This window comes from Cryptotermes secundus, unplaced genomic scaffold, assembly GCF_002891405.2.
Source record: "Cryptotermes secundus unplaced genomic scaffold, Csec_1.0 scaffold401, whole genome shotgun sequence".
NCBI lineage: Eukaryota > Metazoa > Arthropoda > Insecta > Blattodea > Kalotermitidae > Cryptotermes > Cryptotermes secundus.
The window spans coordinates 1,691,313-1,710,981 of NW_019731223.1; the positions used below are offsets into that span (position 1 = coordinate 1,691,313).

The following is a 19,669-nucleotide window of genomic DNA, read 5'->3' on the forward strand; positions in this document are numbered from 1 at the left end:
GGTTTGTGCTTAAAATTTGAATAAATAAGTTTAAAAAAAAATAAGTTCTGTTTCTTTTGGGTACCCCCTCGTACATGTTACACCAATGGACACATCCATATAATTTAGTTAAGATAGTAAAGGTGGCATTTATATCAATTATTCAGATGGAAAATATACTACATCTAAGTAACATGAGCAAGTGCAGTTAGTTTTACAACAAAGCAAAACATCACTGTTACAAGCTGATATCACTAGACACAATCATGCCTTTGAAGAAGTATCCTGTAATACTGTAAGAATGATGCAATCATTTCTTTATTACATTCACCTGAGCTTTCTTTGGTGGAAACCACTGCAATGAGCTTGTGTCTACAACGAGCCTTGGTTTTTTGAAATGACTTGAATTAATAAGGAGACTAATCAACTGTGGGGTGGTGCAAATCACATGCTCTCCTTTCCAGTACTTTACCATTCCCATGGAGTTCAATGTAGCTGTGATATCACCTTCTGTGATACTTGTCATCTGACTTATTTTCTTGATTGAGATTATTCCTCTCAAGTCCCGTAATATCTCAAGAATAACCCATGACCAGTATGAGTGATAACTCAAGCGTCCAAGATCTGACAGTGGCTTTTCAGGACTGCCAACAACCTCCTCTAGTTTCGAAAGTTCATAGCTGAACGCAATGAGCAATTTTCCATAACCCTGTCTTTGATATGGAGGAAGTGTTAGAATGCATGCTACATTATAACCATCTGGGGATTCCTTCTCTTTTGAGAAATAACCAACAAGATGAGAACCATGTTTATCCACTTCACACAGTATATAGAAAAGAAATGGTTCAACATCAAAGAAGAGAGTCTTATGATCAAGGAACAATTTTGCCAGAAGACACAAATTCTGACAGTATATCTTATGATCCTTTCCGTCAACTTCCCATATTGCAATTGAATTTTTTCGATAGATTTCCTTGCCTGGAGGTTGCCTAAAAATGCACTCACTCATGTGATACCTAAAGGTCTTCTCTAGTCGCATGTACTTGAGACAATATTCACAAATCCACAGTTTTGATTGCTTTCCATACTCCTCAGGGTATGGACTAAAATACCATGTATCAATCTCATATCGTCCAATTTGTATGCGATCAATGTACTTTACTTTTGTTAATGCTTCATGCTCCTCTTCAAGAGCAGCAGATGTTGGGTCTGTATCGTCTTCACTGATATTCCTCTGGAATAGATGAATTTAAAATGTTCTCATAAAATTAAAATCTCACTTCATATTGTTTCAGCCATAATGAAGAACACAAATTATATTTTCAAATTCTGGGACATTGTCCTGCAGTGACAACTTCTAAACCAGAGGTGTATTTTATTAAATTTCATTCAAACATTTCATATTAGAATACACAGATGACAGCTGTGAAAAATTTAAGGTGGGAGGAAGAACCATCATTATCTTCACAGAATTTAATTTTGAATAACAGAAACTGTTCAAAATTACAAATATTCTACTGTTGTCATTTCGACCACAAATAAAAAATAAAATACTTTATAAAATATTGGTCTACCTCTTGGATTAATAATAATGCATGCAACCAATTTTATATTACAAAAAATTATGGATATTTTCACACTTTCGTGTGACATATGTTTTAAAACACAACCAAGAAAACCACATGAACTTCACATTTTAACAGCCCCAATTTTGTTATTGCAATTCATGAACCACTGCAGCTAAAAACTGGAAAGCTTACTTGAAGGAAGTTCATAAGACAGCAGTTGCTCTTTGTTTATTCCTACATAACCAATATTAAGGAGGTCCCCGCCACACACCGCAGTAGTAAATAAGCACTTTGTAGGTACCTTTTCTCATAACTAGTGTAGATGGAAATATGAAAATGTGAACATATTCCAAACCATTTATTTTAATTAACCTTGAATTATTCAATTAAAATTATACTTTTCTAATATATACCAAGCTATTTCTTCTAACGCAATTTCATATGTATGTATGTATATATATTGGTGCAAATTTCACAAAAGGTTTTTGGAATATTCTTGATTTATGGCACAACAAAATGCAGAATTTTTTATTTTATATAAGTAATAACCAAAATAAATGTATGTAAACATTAAAGTACACAAGTTACAAGAAACTGTGCATAATGTTAACATATCCCTGCATCATATTCACGGTGACAGTCCCCTTCTGGTTGTTCTTCAGCCTGCAGTCTGCTAGTCTTCAGGCCAGTTAAGCTGTCTTTTCCACACTGCAACCTAGACTCAGTGTCCATCAGTACACATATCTCTTTTGCATTCTTTTCCACAGACACTCCAAGTTCTTCTACAGCTCTTATTTTGCCAAATTGTAGCACAACGAAGGAAATTATGGTCTCCATAATTCTTATCTTAAAATGTCCATGCTCTCAAAAATGGACCTTGAAAATCACGATCATAACATGTTGCTGAAATTCTCAATGAGATTATGGGTCTGCCACACAGGTACCTCTTCAACAGATCAGTGTGCTGGAGCTCATATAAAACGGCTTTACCATCATCAACACAATTTTTGCCAAAAATTTTACATTCATATGAACTGATAGTTAACTTCCCACAGTTTAACTTACGCCCAATACACATGCACTCACTATATTTGGGCAGTTTATGTCAAAAGTTTGCTGAATCAATCAGCTAAAAGACAGCTCGGATATGGTCACTTCAGTGTCTAGGTTACCTCTTAATGGCTTCACCATGATACTGCTACACATCATTCATTATTTCTTGATCAACATACGTAGGTCGTACCGAAAGTCATGAGCAACTTTTTTTGCATGCAACCTGGGAACAGCAGACGAAAGAGAGTATGGTGGTAGGTGGAACCAGCTGTTGTGTTAACCTTGAGCGTCTTGTGATGTCAATAGGTGCATCACGTGACGAGTATCAATCCTAACAAAATGGCCGACAATAAGTCATTTTGCCAGCGTGCTGTCATCGAATTTCTTGTGAAAGAGGAAATCCCTGCTGCAGAAATTCACCAGAGACTTCAGCGTGCTTATGGAACTATGTGCATGGGTGCAAGCAGTGTTCGAAGATGGGTGAAACATTTTAAAGATGGGAACACCAGCGTCGAAGATGAGCCTCGGAGCGGTCGTCCTCAAACAGCCTAAACTGAACGCAACAAGGAAAGAGTGGTTGAGATCATTCAAGATGACAGGCATGTGACTGTGGACACAATAGCCCGAAAACTTGAAATAGGGCAAAGTGCAGTAAAGGAGATGATTGAAAGCTTGGGCTATCGGAAAGTTTGTGCTCGTTGGGTCCCTCAGTTATTGACCGAAGGCCACAAAGGTCAGCGAAAAGCCATCACATCAGAACTGCTGCAGAGATACCGACATGAAGGCGATGATTTTTTGCTCTGTATTGTGACAGGTGATGAAAGCTGGTTTCAACATTTCAAGCCTGAAACGAAACAGCAGAGTATGACACCATTTGCATTCTCCATCAAAAAAGAAAGAAAGACAGTGCCATCAGCTGCAAAGGTGATGGGCACAGTCTTCTGGGATGCAGAGGGGTTTATTCTGGCCGAATTCCTGGAACCTGGGCAAACCATCAATGCTGCTCGTTATGTCCAGACACTGCACAAGCTCCATCGTTCATTGTGCGATAAACATCCGTGACAAGACATCATCATCCTGCATGACAACACACGCCCCCACGATGCTCGCCTCACATTGGAAGCAATTGCAAAGATGGGGTGGGAAGTTCTTCCACACTCCTCCCATAGCCCTGATCTGGCACCCTCCGACTACCATCTTTTCGGATTTGTGAAGGATCAGCTGCGTGGACGTTTTGAGACAAGGGAGGCAATTCAGAAAGCAGTGCGTCAGTGTCATTGGATGGCTGGAACAGAATTTTACAGAAGGGGAATTTTCAAACTCCCAGAACGCTGGGAGAAAGGTGTACAAAGAAGTGGCGATTGTGTAAAAAAATAAAGAAAGGTCTGTAGATTGAGGTGGCGTATTTGGTTTGTCAATAATAAAGCATGTTACTTTACAAAAAAAAATTGTTGCTCATGACTTTCAGTACGAGCCTCGTACATCTACCATTCAGAAATTTACTACCTGACAAATGGCTTTTAATCCTTCCATGTTCTCCTCAGTTGAACCCCCATCCACTTTTAACATGTCTAATGTACAAGTATTCGAAACTGACGATTTCTATGTCTTCTTCTGACTTCATTTCTACATCCTCGAGAAACTTGGAATTTCCATCACCTAATAACTCAGTCATTACACACAGCATGCATTTCTGGGGATTAAAAAATTCATAAAGCTCCAATATTATATTTAATATCATATTTAAGCATCCTGTTGCACTCTACACGACAAATGATACAAACTCCGTCCCAAGTGCAAACAATATATATTACATGTCTTTGATCTTGCTCTCTTCTACACTACATGTTTCGGCCTCTAGCGGCCATCATCAGGTGTATACTCTGACTGGGTTTTTAGACTGGGTTCAATGTGGCAGCAACGTAAGAGTATACACCTGATGATGGCCGTTAGAGGCCGAAACATGTAGTGTAGAAGAGAGCATGGGGCTAACAACTCCTCACTGTTAAAAATACACCTGTTGCAAAAATTAACACAAAGCCTTCGACCTGGACAGATCCTCTGGATAAACAACCTCAGATAAAGAAAAGTGTAGCACAAATGGGGGAGATGAGGAATGCATATAGGATATTGGTGGGAAAGCCAGAAGGAAAGGGACCACTACGAAGATCAAGGCATAGGTAGGTGGACAACATTAAAATGGATCTTAGAGAGATACAATGGGATGGACTGGATTGATCTGGCTTAGGATAGGGACCAGTGGAGGGCTCTTGTGAACACGGTAATGAACCTTCAGGTTCTATAAAATGTTTGGAAATTCTTGAGTAGCTGCAGAATTGGCGGCTCTTCAAGAAGGGCTCAGCTCCATGAGTGAGTAAGTAGTTAGTTAGTTATTGGAGAGGGTGGGTTTCCCCATGCACTGAGACCTGTATTGGTCCATTGTGCTTCCCTCTATGATTTCTACCAGTCTCTATATCCTACCGGTACTGGTGCTTACCATCAGTCCCGCCCAGCCAGTGAGACCAGCTCTACTAGCTGAGAGGTATCTATAATGCTTCCCCCATCTACCATAGGTATTAGAGACTGCTGTTGGGGGGGAAACGTCCGTTAATTTGGCTCAGTGACCTCCTTTGGAGATATGAGGTTCTTTTACGTGCCGTAAAGCTACGACACGGGACCCATGGCTTAAAGTCCCTCCCGGAGGACTTGTTCCCTGAATTTTTCCGCCCTTAAAAATTCGACGACCTCCGCTGGGTATTTGAACCCGCGTACTACGAGTCATGAGGTGGGAACGTTACCTCTAGACTACCGAGGCCGCTTAGTGAGTAAGTAAGTAACCAAGCCTATTAAAACTGTGCAGTCCCTAAATATTTATTTTTTTATGCAGTATTTTCTAACACCATCTTTCTTTGTACACTGGTTACTACGGAACTTATGACTGAAAATAAGTTCCTTTCATCTACGAATATCTCTTTAAGTAAATTAGAGAGAACATACTCAAAAAAGCCTTAGATTCTTCTCTGGAAACCTAAAACCACATGGTAACAAACAGGATAAGGGACATTCACGTGTTCAGGAAGGTGGCAAGAAAACTGTATTTTGAAGCAAATTATAACAAACTGCTGTGATAAGTTGTGTCCTACATTTAATTACCCTGGGAATTTGAGTAATCTCTTTAAACGCCAAACTTAATACTAGAAAAATATATTTCCATATAAATACACACATCTAACTAGTCAAGAAGAAACACAAAGTTAAACATATTCTGAAAATGGTTTTTTTCTGTTTATCCCCGTAATAACGTTTATTGTACATAAACTTACATATTAATAATAAATTACTAATGCATTATTAAATACACATAAATACAGAAAAAACTTCACATTCAAGGCAGATGCCATGTCTAAATTAGGTGATATACTTGCCTTCTGATGATGATAAACTTCACAATGTTTCCGTTTCTGATTGCGTGTTATTTTTCTGTCTGTCTGATTCAACAGTAAATTCATTGTTCTACTTTGCTGATCATCTTTCCAGTCCTGATCAAACTGTTGTGTTGTCATCACCCTGCATATATAAAATACAGTAACACTGCTGAACACGTAATGTTTCTCTTTATACTTCTCTTCTTTTATTTAGAATGAATAGAATTTATAAGTAATATATCCATACGAGAACTGCATTTCACTGGCCACATTTCATCACAACAGACCCTTTTAATTTAACAGTGTATGTATTTCAAAGTATGGAAAAGTTCGCTAGTACAAAGGGACAATGTTCTACTAACAAAATATACATCAGAAGATTTACAGTTAAAGAGGGACATATCCACATTCCATACTTTATTTGTTCAAGATTTATTTATCAATGCTATCAGTGGTTCAGACTATACTGTGATGAAACATAGGTTGACCAGTGAATAATGATTTTGGAACTGGTCGACGCCTAATCTGAGTATTGCCTGGAGGGACTGAGGAAAATCATGAAAAACTTGCCAGCATGGTAGGTTTTGAATCAGGCACTTCTTAAACACAAGTCAGCAACCTTGCAGCTTGAACTACCTTGCTCTGCGTGCATACTCCAACTTCATTATGCAAACAAGGTAAATAACTTCTACAGCACTGAGTTCTAACTATTTAAACTCCAGAGTCAAAATAATTTCATTTTACTTTTAAACAGATACATTCTAAACTTATGTAGGATATGGCCACCATTTGCACACATGTTCCATTGAAAAGTAGCAGGTTTGATTTCATGTTGTGGAAACACTTTTCAGTATTCTTATATGCAATGGTATTTTCAGTAAAGTCGAGCAGAGACTGCCAATGACATACACATTGTTTCTTGGAGATGAAAATAGTATGTTGCAATAAAGTGTAGCATTTCTGTGTCAATCAATTACACTACTACTCTGCATGAATATACTTGTATATCTGAAATCAGGATATAAAATATTGTCGACCTGTCTATATCCCTTCCAGAAATGCATTTCAGTGGCTGAAAGATAACTACTTACCTGAGTACTTGTTCAATATGGAAGAGATAATGAATGCCTAAATATATATGCTCTTTTAGGCCCTCAGAGTGGCAGTCGTAAGTACCAAATTTAAACAATAGAATGTATGTCCATCATGACTCTTCACTTATTTTACGAAGCCGTTTAACCCACTTAAGTTCTATATTGTCAAATAAGATGAGAAGATGATCATGATAATCATAAATAGTAAGTATCTGTGCTATAGCCTAGTTACAGCTACCATCTTGGCATTCACCTAGAGAGAGGGCTAAGTCACAAGAGCTGGTAGTTCAGCTAGCATTCAAAAAGATACCTATCAGATACAAATCTGAAGTGTTACTGATACATTTGCATGCTCAGTACATGTCCCTCTCTATAGCATCAATCTTTAACATAAGGTTTTAATTCTGTAGATTCTGCATATTGGATTAAGGTATTAGCTAAACACAAGGTGAGATTTCAATCAGACACCTCCTTTCAGACAAGCAGGGTCTCCTTGTTTTTGAGACATTAAGAATAAATACAACACAGCTGATTATGAGGAATTCCAGCTGTTAATTCTAATATCTGTGAACATACCTGGAAATGTATTTATGGCATTAAATGTTTAATTTATTTCTGTTTGCTTAAAACACTCAGAACTAAATGACACATTCAATTTTGTCAACAAAAAAAAAACTTATTTTTCTTATGTTCCCATTGGAAAAATAGGGAGTTGCCTTATATGGTAACTTCTGACATCACTTTCGCTTCACACAGTTACTCCCTAGAGAGATGAATTGAGTGTTCATAGTTTCCACTATTCCAGGAATGTGTAATGAAATTCAGGAAAGAGTTCTATCTGTTGGCATATAATACCATGCAGTTCGTTCAAAGGTTGACTTTCAAAGGACTATATGATATTATATCTCGGAAGATAGAACACTAGATAACCACCATTATAAGAATCTCAAATCATACATAATGAAATTCTAATCTTAAGATTTTGTTTTTAAAGCTGACTGTTATGAATGTTAAACTGAGGAAGATCTGAAATGGATGAAATTTAATTCTGGTGTTACTGATTCTGGACAACTGAAATACTGAATGTCATGGATGAGTAGACAGCTTTCCTGCTTTGTATTTGGGAGATCCTACACTCAAATCTCACCTCTGAGACAGGCTATCTTGACCTCTTCCTCATTTTCCTCCATCCTTCTAGGCAAATGTCATAACAGTGCCTAACACTAGGCCATAACTGCTTCTTTCTATTGTCATGTGACTAAATAACTGTGGATCCTAGATTTGATGACTGGATTTATTTGACATCTATATTACAATTACATTGGATTATAACAGTTGACACATTTAACTCCTTCTGGATAACGAATCCCTCTGTTGTATGGATCTTGCACCTCTGGTCTTCTCAACTCTGCATAACTCTGCTTAGTTCTGCTGCTATTTTATATTGGAATGGCATACCGAGTAGGGATCACCATCTCCAAGGGTTTGTACTTCGCGTATCTGATCTAACTGCCCGTTTCTGTATGCACTACTTAGGAGGCATCTATTTAGAAGTCATTACCACAGACATGTCTTCAATAGTTCCATCAAAACCCAGAGTAAAAGTGCATTTCATGTTACCATGGGAACGTGCTCTGCGAAGCCTCACCCAGTAGATGGGCAGGTTGCAGCTTTCAGGCTGCAGGTCAGACTATATTTCATTAAATTCATTATTCACTAAGCACCCAATCATTCAACACTACACAATATCAGCTACTGAAACTCTTAAATAAATAATAACCACAATAATGCATCAAATGATGAAAAACTTCAAATCTAGAGATATGATAATTATTTATGGTATTCATAATGCATTTCAGCTAAAACTGTTGATCACTTACTTCAAACATAAAAATTAGAAATATTAAAAGCTGGCCAGACATGAAGTGGCTGAAAAAGTAGTAGCACTCACTCACTCACTCATTGAGCTGAGCCCTTCTTCAGAAGCCGCCAATTGTGCAGCTATTCAGGAACTTCACAGCATTTTATGGAACCCAAATGTTCAGTATTGTCTTCACAAGAGCCCTCCACTGGTCCCTATCCTGAGCCAGTTGGATCTAGTTCATACATCCCATCCTATCTAAGAACCATTTTAACATTGTCTTCGTTTTCCTAGTGGTCTCTTTCCTTCTGGCTTTCCCATCAATATCCTACTAGCATTCATCTTCTCCCTATTCATGCTACAAGCCCTGTCCATCACATCCTCCTTGACTTAATCATTCTAATTATACTTGACAAAGTGTACAAGTTATGAAGCTCCTTAATACGTAGATTTCTCCAACCTCCCATCACTTCAGCCCTCATTGATCCAAATATTCTTCTCAGCACCCTGTTCTCAAACACCCTCAGTCTACGTTCTTCCCTTAATGTCAGAGACCAAGTTTCAGACACATATAGAACCACAGGAAAAATTAGTTTTGTATATTCTAATTTTTATGCTTTTAGACAGCATATGAGAATAAGCATTACCCGAATTGAGTCTCCTCTTAAATTTCCTTCTGAATCAAGTTTTGGTTTGTTATAATCATTCCAAAATATCTGAACTGTGCCACATTTTCAAAGCATGTATGTATGTATTTATTTTGTCTCTACAGATCATTGTTACATGATATAGGACAAGCAGTAGTAACAATTACAAATAAATGTGGAAATTATGCAATGTCACATATGTGCCTCTGCAATGCAAGACTACATCCAGCAAACTGATGTAGGAAAAATTCAAGAATACAGCTGTCTGAAAATTAAGTACAATTACAACCTGTAGAAATTAACCACTCAACTGTTTCAGTGAATGTGTTGGTAAATTACTATATTACTGCATAAATGGCAACCAATGAAATACACACAAAAATATGGAATTATAAGACAAAGTTTCAATTAAAGAAACCCTGCATGCAGTATTTCATTTTAATTGTGCTGAGATGCTTTTGTAAATATCATCTGGTTCCTAGTTCCCTCCATGAAATTACACAAAAGTCATGCTTTTATACAGATAACAGGTGCTCGAAGCTAAATTTTCAGAATATTTTCAATTAATTGTGGAAATGAGGTTTTGCAGCAACCAAAACCAAATCACAAAACTGTTCTGACAACTGAAGAGCATCATTGCCACAGAAGAATAAATAATGGTTGTGGGAGGAGGCCTACACTTAGAGTGAAGAAGGAAAAGTCATGAATTTTAGCCTGATATATGAGGAAAAATAGTAATCAGTCATCTCATGATGCAACAGTAAACATTATTATGTAAACCAGTATATGGTAAGGTATGGCTGTTCATGCGTTTAATTGGTTAAGCACTATGCCATAAAGACATATGGAGCGGATGTATAGCTCTACCTTTCTTGACCTCTGCATTAAATGGAGGTGAGTGGTCAGCTTCATGCACCTGCTGCTTTACTCCCTGGGTAAAGAGCCCCTGGTACCAATTGTATAGGATGCTGGGTGGGCCCCACAGTTGGTCTATATGCTGTAGAGAAGAGAAAAATCTTGCCAGGAATCGAACCTGGGTTGTCCAGCTTGTAGCCCATCACTATATCAATAGAGTTATCCTAATATCTACACAGTATATGGTAAAAAGATAACATAACAGGCAACATCAAAATAAGTATGCTACTATTGTAGGGCATAAAAAGGAAAACAAATTATATAGCTGAAATCTAGTAAAGAATCCTTTACCATGGTGCATTTACAGAGAGAGAAATAACAACATATGAAGGCCTCTTTACTCAGTTCCAGTGTGCTTCACAAGAAGAACATCGAATAGTCAGTTAACTGATTGGAGAATTCCTTCAATAATCACAATTTTATTGTATTTTGATGTATTTTAGACTTTTAATAGCTTTTAAATCTGATTAGAACACCCTCCAAAGATGCAGAATTCTGCCAAAACATGTATGATGGTGATGATTTTTTTGTTGAATAGATTAAAATGTACTGTTCTTTCAAATGATTCTACTTAGTTGTTTCAACTATTTGTGTTCATAAAAAACTCAGGTGGACTTGGTTCAGAATTTGTTCCTTGGTTAGGTTAGGTTAGGTTACAATGAGTTGATTATGTTACCCACCTGGTTAGTCCATTGTAGGATGCATATCTCCAAGGCAGGGCCCTAAGTTATGTTGGTCCTGTCTTGAGGGTATGAATTCCACAATAGCAGTGATGAGCTGGTAACATAACTGACATATAACTCAATCTAACCTATGCTTAATCATATGGGAAAGGGTGTGTAAGAAAATAACACTATCTTCATTCATTGCATTTCATTTGGTCACATGCATTACATATATGATTATACAAGGTAATCCTTAAATGTAAGTCACAAACAATATGACTGGGATTCCCCCACTGAAAATCATCATAAACATTATGATAAAGCTCTTGTTTCAACAACTTTATTTCACTGTTGTCTCCTCTAAAGATGTTTGGTCAGATGTCCATCACTGAGCAGAATACTGAAGAGAACACAATAAACAGAATCTGATGTTAAAGGAGGTGTAAAAATTTATTCCCTTCCTCCTTTACTTACAGTTATACATATGCTTTATTCCTCCTGTTTTGGAAAACACACACATACATACATATACATAGGTTAGAAAGCAGCAACTTAGACAGTTACATGTCTGACGACAGTCTATAACAAATGCTTTATGCACAAAGTGCATCTGTATCTGTATTTTTAACTTATCAACTGGCTAATGCACTGCTGGCCATCTCTGACATTTACTACTTCAGATACTGGTACTAAATTAGGTTTGCAATGTTGACAGTATTGTTTGACCAAGCAATAAGGTATATAATAAACCCAGTTTAAACTGCATGTCCAAAACCAGCTCCTCTATTGATGTTCTGTTCCAGATGAGTTATAGGAACAGATTATGTCCACTCTATCTTTGCATCTCAAATTCAGACATGTTTGATAGTACTTACAGATGGTCAAGGACTTCACACAAAAATAGTAACTAAGGGATTACGATGAGGAATTATCCTATTTATTCTATTGGATTATTACATGACAGTACATTCTGAACAGTGTAGTTTGCAGTGACAATTGCATGAGATTTGTGTTCATACATGTAACATTTTTATAAGACAGTCCTGCCCTTGATGAGCTGGTAGGCAATTGTGTACTCCTGTATAGTTCTATGTTGTAAACTTTATTGCATCTGTCTTTAATAACAGGTATGTGTATAGGTGTCACTGACATATCATGGCATGAAATGCGAAATGCTTCAATCAAGTCAATGATTGAGGAGTTTACTTACACCTAGTCACACGATGGGGTACTCAAAAGAAACCAAACTAATTTTTTTGTGGGCAGAGCTTTTGTAGTACCGTGTTTTGCCGCTATGAGCGCATAGAGCTAACATCCCTGAGTCGATAAGCCGACTACCGTTGCTTCAGAAGGTAAGGACTAGTTTCGGCAGAGTTTATAGTGACAACTGTTTTGTGTGATCGTCGTTTTTGCAATGGCTGATTTTCATGAACAGCGTGCGGCGGTGAAATTCTGCTTTTTGCTCGGGAAAAGTGGAACAGAAACTCTTGAAATGTTAAAAACGGGGTACAAGGATGATGCTATGGGGAAAACTCAAGTGTTTGAGTGGTTTTCCCGTTTCAAAAATGCTGAAATGTCAATTGATGACAAACCTCGTTCTGGTCGTCCTTCCACGGCCAGAACACATGAAAATGTTGAAAAAATTCGTGAAATCATCAAGGAAGATCGATGACGGACCATTGAAGAAATTGTGGAGCTGTCAGGAGTGACTTGGAGCTCAGNTTAAAAAAAAATAAGTTCGGTTTCTTTTGGGTACCCCCTCGTATGCCCAGTTAGGAACCACCACCTTAACACCACATTTTTTGAAAAAGTTAAATAGTTCTGTCCAGTGTGACTGGTTAAGATTTTCTTATTTCAATTATTCATGCCCTTACATGTTTCGGTCTTCAGAGACCATCTTCAGATGGACAGCTTGACGTCAATACTGTTAGAAGCCACCATTACAGTACATGTTCTAAAAGTTAAAATATATACATATAATATAAACAATATATAATTGGCTGTAAAATCTAAAGTCTTAACAACTACAGTGGCTGTTCCAATACTTTAAAACATTTATAGTTAGTTTGTTAAAATTCTATTGGAATTCATAAACTAAGCTGGTTCGTGTCATCCCTCTTATTATTTCTTTTGACGGGGGCCAAATGTGTGCCATCTTGTCGTTCTTGAGAAGAGGGTTCTTTAATGTTGTCCTGTATGTGTTTGTGGCCCGCTGTGTTTTTTGTTATAATGAATGAGAAGTTGGCAGGCTCATGGATATTATACTGGCTGCTATTGTCACAGGCAGTCTCTCTGATTGCAATTGTTAAAGGAGTGACACACAGTTGAATGTGCAGCCCAGACATTCAAATTCATGTCCTTAGGGCCATGAATGAGACTCACAGGATGGACAACAGATCAGTCAATCTGCTGACAGCCATCATAGGAAGTGTTTCCTTCTGGGTGAATGTGAGCTCATCTGATTGAACCAAGATGTGTCTCAATATCATTTCCTTAATCCAGGGGTTCTCAGACTCTGCTATATACAACCCCCTCCCCCCACCACCAAAATAATACATAAATTTATGTGGACCCCCACCATGACAGCAGAAACCTAAATAGCTTTACACTCCCTCTACATCTAAAATAAACTATAAAATGATCTCCTGTAGGGTCACAAATAACTTGTGAAATGTTTTGCTGGCTGCAGCTATATTTTCTGAAAGCACCTACATTAAATCTTACTGATGTGCCAAAACTCTGTGAGGATACAGCTGTGTTTTAAATAACTCTTGAGAACTTTAATCTTCTTCAAAACTTCTTCAATTTCTTTACTTCTTTTGGCTTATTTGAGACTAGCTCTTTCTAAGGGGCCCAACTGAGTAGGTTTATCCTTCCCTATCCATCTGAAGACGGAAACAGATCCAGTCTCCGAAATGTCGTGGTCTTTTGTCTTTTACATACCAGACAATGGGTGAAGTCCAAAATAAGCCAAAAGAAGTACAGTATACACCATCGTCAGAATCCTTTCAAGTCTATCTTCTTCAATTTCTTGTTCTGAAGTCTTGGCAAGTTTCTGGCAGAATTAGTCTTTGGTTGACAGCTCTTTCTATTAGCAATGGACTCATTTCACACCACAGTTTGTTCTACTTTATAATTTGTTAGATATAACTAAATCTAGGTAATCTTAACAAAATGCACAAACATATGTCATAGGATACTTCTCTTCTAATGTGAGTATAATGCTCAGCAAGAAGAAAAATACACTGTCTATAACTTCAACTCACTATGATTTGGGGAGGGGGGGGCACATAGGTGACTTGTTATAAAAACAAATGTCCAATTGTTTAATGATCATTTTAAAACATATAACTAGTTCTAGAAAATTAAAACAGTATATCAGTCACTTTGATATTGTACAAATTGGTACACAATTTCAAAACAGAGGAATACAAAGAAACAACCTACAACTACCTACTGCAACAACAGTTATAATGACAAAAAATCCATTTTCCAATAAAATGCAGCCCCACTTCAACTGCGTATCATTCTGCATATATTTTAAATTACATTACAATGCTAAAACTGACCTTTCTCTTTGAACCCATTCATCCAAACGTCTGTCGTATCCTTCATAATGGACATAATAATCGAAGTATCCTTCATCATCATTACGTCGTGACTGAATAATAATGGCTGGATCTAAAAACAGTTTAAATAAACTGTAAAACAACTGGCACTGGAAAGATGAAACAGAACTTCTACATTACAAGGATTCTGGACCAGTGTTCTGATAAGTTCCAATATTAGACAAACATGTTGCCTCAATTATGTCTTACTTGTAACAGAACCATACCTTACCACATATTCAAAGCAACCCACACAATTCCTATTGTTCAAAGTAACCCAAGCATATACTAGTCACAGAGTTATATGCTTCTCAATATCTTCTTAAACTGAAATTGGTATTTTGGCCTAATTTTATTACATTTCGAAAAACAGGTTTAAATAATTGTTTTGTGTCAATGTCACATGTTAGGTCTGTTCAGTTTGTATTAAACCTGGCTAGTTCTTATTAAAATTATGATTCATTAAACAATATTTGGTCAGAATAGTTTTTATCAGCATAAATTAGGTTACACTAAATTCAATAAGTTTTGATAAGGTTAACTTATACAAAAAAAAAAACTTGGAATGCTCAGTTGGGATACTGTAATACATAATATCATTTGTAAGATTTGAGGCTTTCACGGCAGTGACTATGAAGAAAGCAGTCTTCTGGGATTTGGCACCGTGTATATGTGGTGTTAACCGACGTTTCGGAGGAACGTATCGCCTCCATCTTCAGGGTAGAAGAAGAAATATAAGAAATCTGCAAGCTAAGAGACCGTGAGAACCGGTAAAAGCAGACTCGTATACACGGTGCCAAATCCCAGAAGACTGCTTTCTTCATAGTCACCGCCGTGAAAGCCTCAAATCTTACTTAAATACACTAGCATGTTTCGTACACGTTTAAAATTGTCTAAAGTTTTCCCGATATTAAAAAAAAAAGGTACGAAATTGAGATATCTGCTGATAGACTAATATCCCTTTTAATATCATTTTCTAAAATCTCTCAGAAAGTTATTTATAGTAGATTATTTCAACATACTAAAGGAAATAATATAACTGCCTTGGATGAATATGGATTCAAAAACAATAGTTCAACAGAACTGGCTACATTTAACTTAACATATCAAATTTTTATCAGAAATTAATAAGAAATCATCAGTTTGTGGAATTTTCTGTGACCTAACTAAAGCTTTTGATACTGTAAATCACATCCTAGTAACTAAATCAGAGTATTATGGCACAGTATATAGATTTGGTGAATTAATTAAATCTTATTTAAGTGATAGGTATCAAAGAGTAACAATTAAGTTGCAAAGACCACAACAGTGATACATACAGAAGAAAACACAACACACAAAAACTACAAATAGCCACAAAAGAGTGCAGTGACTAGTCACGAGATTGAACTAAACATTGACATGCATGAAAGGAACATGGTGAACAAGTGCAGTACAGTGGTCTCCCTCAAAAGAAAAATCACCTGATGATGGCCCATTTGAGGCTGGGACATGTTGCAAAAACCTAGAAAATTACATTTAAACTAGAAACATTTCAGAAATTTTGATAATCACTTTTAATGTATAAAATATACTTTTAGTGTCCTATTGACATTTTAATGATTTTAACATCATTAAGTATTAAAATACATTTTTAGTGAGTGACATATTCTTGATGTCTTTACATTGTTGCATTATTGAAGTGTACTCTAATAATAAGGATAATGCCTCAATGCAACAGGATGCTAAAATATAATAAGTCTAACTAAAGTCTAAAAAGGAGTATATTATTCCGGTATTACATTATTTAACTTTCTACCTCTCAATATCAAGCAAGTTGCACAGGACATTAATAAATTTAAACACAAACTGAGAAAGTTTCTTACAGAAAACTCTTTTTATTCTGTTGAAGAGTATCTTGACAGGAATAATAAATTTGATCTTGGGGTATTCCAGTAATTATAGCTTCGTAATTTAGTTTCTTATATATACACAGTGTGTCCAGGATCCGTTAGGACTGATTTTTTTTTTAATTTTGTCCTGCAATGCCATCTGTTGGCGAGTTGTGGTGTTAAGATTCTTGAAGTTTCAGCTGTGGCTGTCTATAATTCAAAGCACAAGCATTGCTGCATCATGTGTTCTGACCTTGAACGTAACAGTATTGTTCTGACGCTCGTTGGAAATTGGCAGTTGAACAGAGAGCCAACGTCAAATTTTGTTTGAAGTTAGGCCGGAGAAGCATACAAAATGATGAAAAGTGTATATAGTAGTGACTGTTTGAGTCGCTCAAACATTTTCTGATGGTATGCTGTATTTCGTGACAGCAAGGAGGACATTGAAGATGCTTCACGTGCATCAAAGCTGAGAACAAGTCGCACTGAAGAAAATGTGAAAAAAGTGACCAAAATCCTTGCATCAGACAGGTGTGTTCCAGCAGGACTCATCGAGGAGCTTTTGGCAATACCAAAAAGTACTGTGCATCAAATTTTGACCGAGGATTTGGGCAAACGGAAGGTCTGTGCATGGTTTGTACCGCACACACTGTCAGGCGATGAAAAACATGCCAGAGTGGAACACTGCAAAGACATGTTACGGTTGGCCCAAAGTGATACAAAATTTACAAAATCGACTGTTGCTGGTGACGAGACATGGTGTTTTGAATATGAGCCTCTCACAAAGCAGCAGAGTGCAGCATGGTTGAGCCCAAAGAAGCCAAAACCAAAGAAAGTGCACATGCAAAAGAGTCGAGTAAAGATACTGCTAACCGTTTTCTTCGATTCCAAAGGAATTATTCACAATGAATTTCTGCCAGCAGGTCAAAGAGTGAATTCTGATTATTATCTCACAGTCCTCAATCACTTGTGGGCAAGAATTCTTGGAATTCGACCTGAATATCGAGAGCAAGGTTCCTGGTCGCTCCTCCACGACAATGCTCCACCCCACAAATCAAAGATCATGCGCGATTTTTTAGCCAGAAAATGGATCACAGTCCTTGGATCATCCTCTGTATTCACTAGATTTGGCTCCAGTAGATTTCTGGTTGTTCCCAAAAGTTAAGTTGGTGATGAACGGAGACTGTCACGACACCATCAAGGACATCCAAAGGGAATGTAGCGCAGTTTTAAATGCGATTTCACAAAAGGAGTACGGTGACTGTTTTTGAAAACTTTTCAGTCGATTCCAGTTATGTATTGATTCAGAAGGAAACTATTTTGAATAAAAAGAGTGAAATTTTGAAAATAATTCACGTTTTGTATTTTTAATGAACACAGTCCTAACAGAACCTGGACACACTGTGTATATTTTAATTGTTATTTATCTTATGTTAAGACAATCTTATACAATATCTACAATATCTACTGATAATTTCTATATCCAATGGCTGTGTACCTGAATGAATCGATGATTGATAACAAAAAATAAATAAATCAGGCTAAGAAATGACAAACCAAACCCCCCAGAACACAGCAGATGCCAGAAATGATCTCTGCAGTTACATACACATTCCTTGCATGTTCATAGTGTTAGGATTCAAACCATTAAGTCTCTTTTTGGAAAAAGAGGAAACTTGAGGCTTTAAGCTTTGACTGGTGTGCAAGGGATCTAAGGAATTTGTGAATGAAATGTTCTGGCCTATCATAAATTTTATTCATTTCCTCTTCAGTCAGCATTTGGCATTTTGATTTGCTTATTTCTTGTCCAGTAACAATCCCATCTGTCTAAATTCATTTACAATTGCATGAATAGTTTCTTTTCTGTTGGGAAATGTAGCATTTTGAAATTCATGCCAGCATCTTTTCCCTACTTTTCATATGCATATCATACATTAAAATTTGTTTCAGTTTGTAATAATTCTTATGTGCTGTTCTAAGATAAAAAGTAACACAGCTCATTCAACATTTAACACTGTAGAAGGGGTTCGAGATTATGGTCGATAGGCACATAACATATATGCTCACTTTATGGTAAAGTAAAAGTTGTTTCTGTGCTTAAATAATTAAGCAGTATGCCATGAAGGCGTACAAAGAATTGGATGTATAGACCCAAGTTTTCTTGACCTTGGCACTAACTCACTTTACGGTAGTAGCTCAAAACTTTGCTGGGGAAATACTGGAAAGAAGCTGCAATGCCTATAGCCCATCAGCTTGCTAGTACACCACGAATCTGAATGTATGCGCTGCGAGCTGATGTGACTAGCATGTGTCCCAACAGATCAGCTTTAAGACTTTGAGCAAGCTCTCAAGCTCCCTGTAGGAACGCCACTTCAGCCATCTCCTAACAAGTTTATGGTTTCATGTGAAACTTAAACCGCCAATTATTTTAAACTGTTACCTCCCCTTTATCTTCTTGCAAAACATTACTACAAGTACAGTTGAGGATTAAAGTTCTACCGTAACTAGACACACCACCTAATTTTGACAGCTGCAAGAAACCTAAAAATTCTTTTCAATATGGCACACAATTAAAGTGTTAAATTTTTTGTAAGATTTCAAAGCTCTTCCCTCACTGTACATAGCGAGCAAATACCAAACGTACGGAAAAAACTCACGCAAAGAACCATCGGGCCTTCGCACCACATAATGTTCACCAACGTCAAGGGGTTTGTCTGGAGCAGAAGAATCTATATCTTCGTTCCCGTATACTTTCTCGTCCGTGTTGTTTGTAGTTTTTGGCGGTTTGCCTTGGTCGGTAAAAACCACAGATACGTTACTAGACGTATCTCTAAACAACCTAGTATTCATTTTGTAAACACCTCCAATTCGCAAACAGTAAACACAACACTTCCATGCACTGTTTGTAAACAAGTGCAGAAATGAAACTTCGAGAATCAAAATATCTGATATTGAGCAAAACACCAACCTAGATTTATTAAAT

At 37.0% G+C, this 19,669-nt stretch overlaps 1 protein-coding gene and 1 long non-coding RNA gene across 3 annotated transcripts; both read right to left on the reverse strand.

Moving 5' to 3' along the window:
- LOC111866535 (histone acetyltransferase KAT8) lies at nt 1-19,602 on the reverse strand. 2 transcript variants are annotated; one of them, XM_023855574.2, is made up of 4 exons: nt 19,344-19,602; nt 14,777-14,888; nt 6,026-6,167; nt 1-1,213 (listed from the first exon to the last, which is right to left on the reverse strand). In XM_023855574.2, the coding sequence occupies exons 1-4, from the start codon at nt 19,534-19,536 to the stop codon at nt 290-292; spliced, it is 1,371 nt and encodes a 456-aa protein (XP_023711342.1). In that variant the 5' UTR covers nt 19,537-19,602; the 3' UTR covers nt 1-289. The 2 variants fall into 2 exon arrangements, with proteins under 2 accessions (XP_023711342.1, XP_023711343.1); XM_023855575.2 differs by having other exon boundaries at nt 19,331-19,400.
- LOC111866536 lies at nt 11,401-13,117 on the reverse strand. Its single transcript, XR_002843166.1, has 2 exons — nt 13,082-13,117; nt 11,401-11,607 (listed from the first exon to the last, which is right to left on the reverse strand). It is a non-coding gene; the product is annotated as an uncharacterized LOC111866536 (long non-coding RNA).
- Nucleotides 19,603-19,669: the final 67 nt, after the last annotated feature.

Bases quoted from the DNA above. Each gene is read 5' to 3' on its own strand.
- LOC111866535 (XM_023855574.2), bottom strand. From the start codon at position 19,536: ATGAATACTAGGTTGTTTAGAGATACGTCTAGTAACGTATCTGTGGTT. The intron at 14,889-19,343 runs GTGAGTTTTTTC...AACTGTTTTTAG, and splicing joins AAGGCCCGATGGTTCTTTGC to ATCCAGCCATTATTATTCAG. The intron at 1,214-6,025 runs GCAAGTATATCA...CATCTATTCCAG, and splicing joins AAGTTTATCATCATCAGAAG to AGGAATATCAGTGAAGACGA.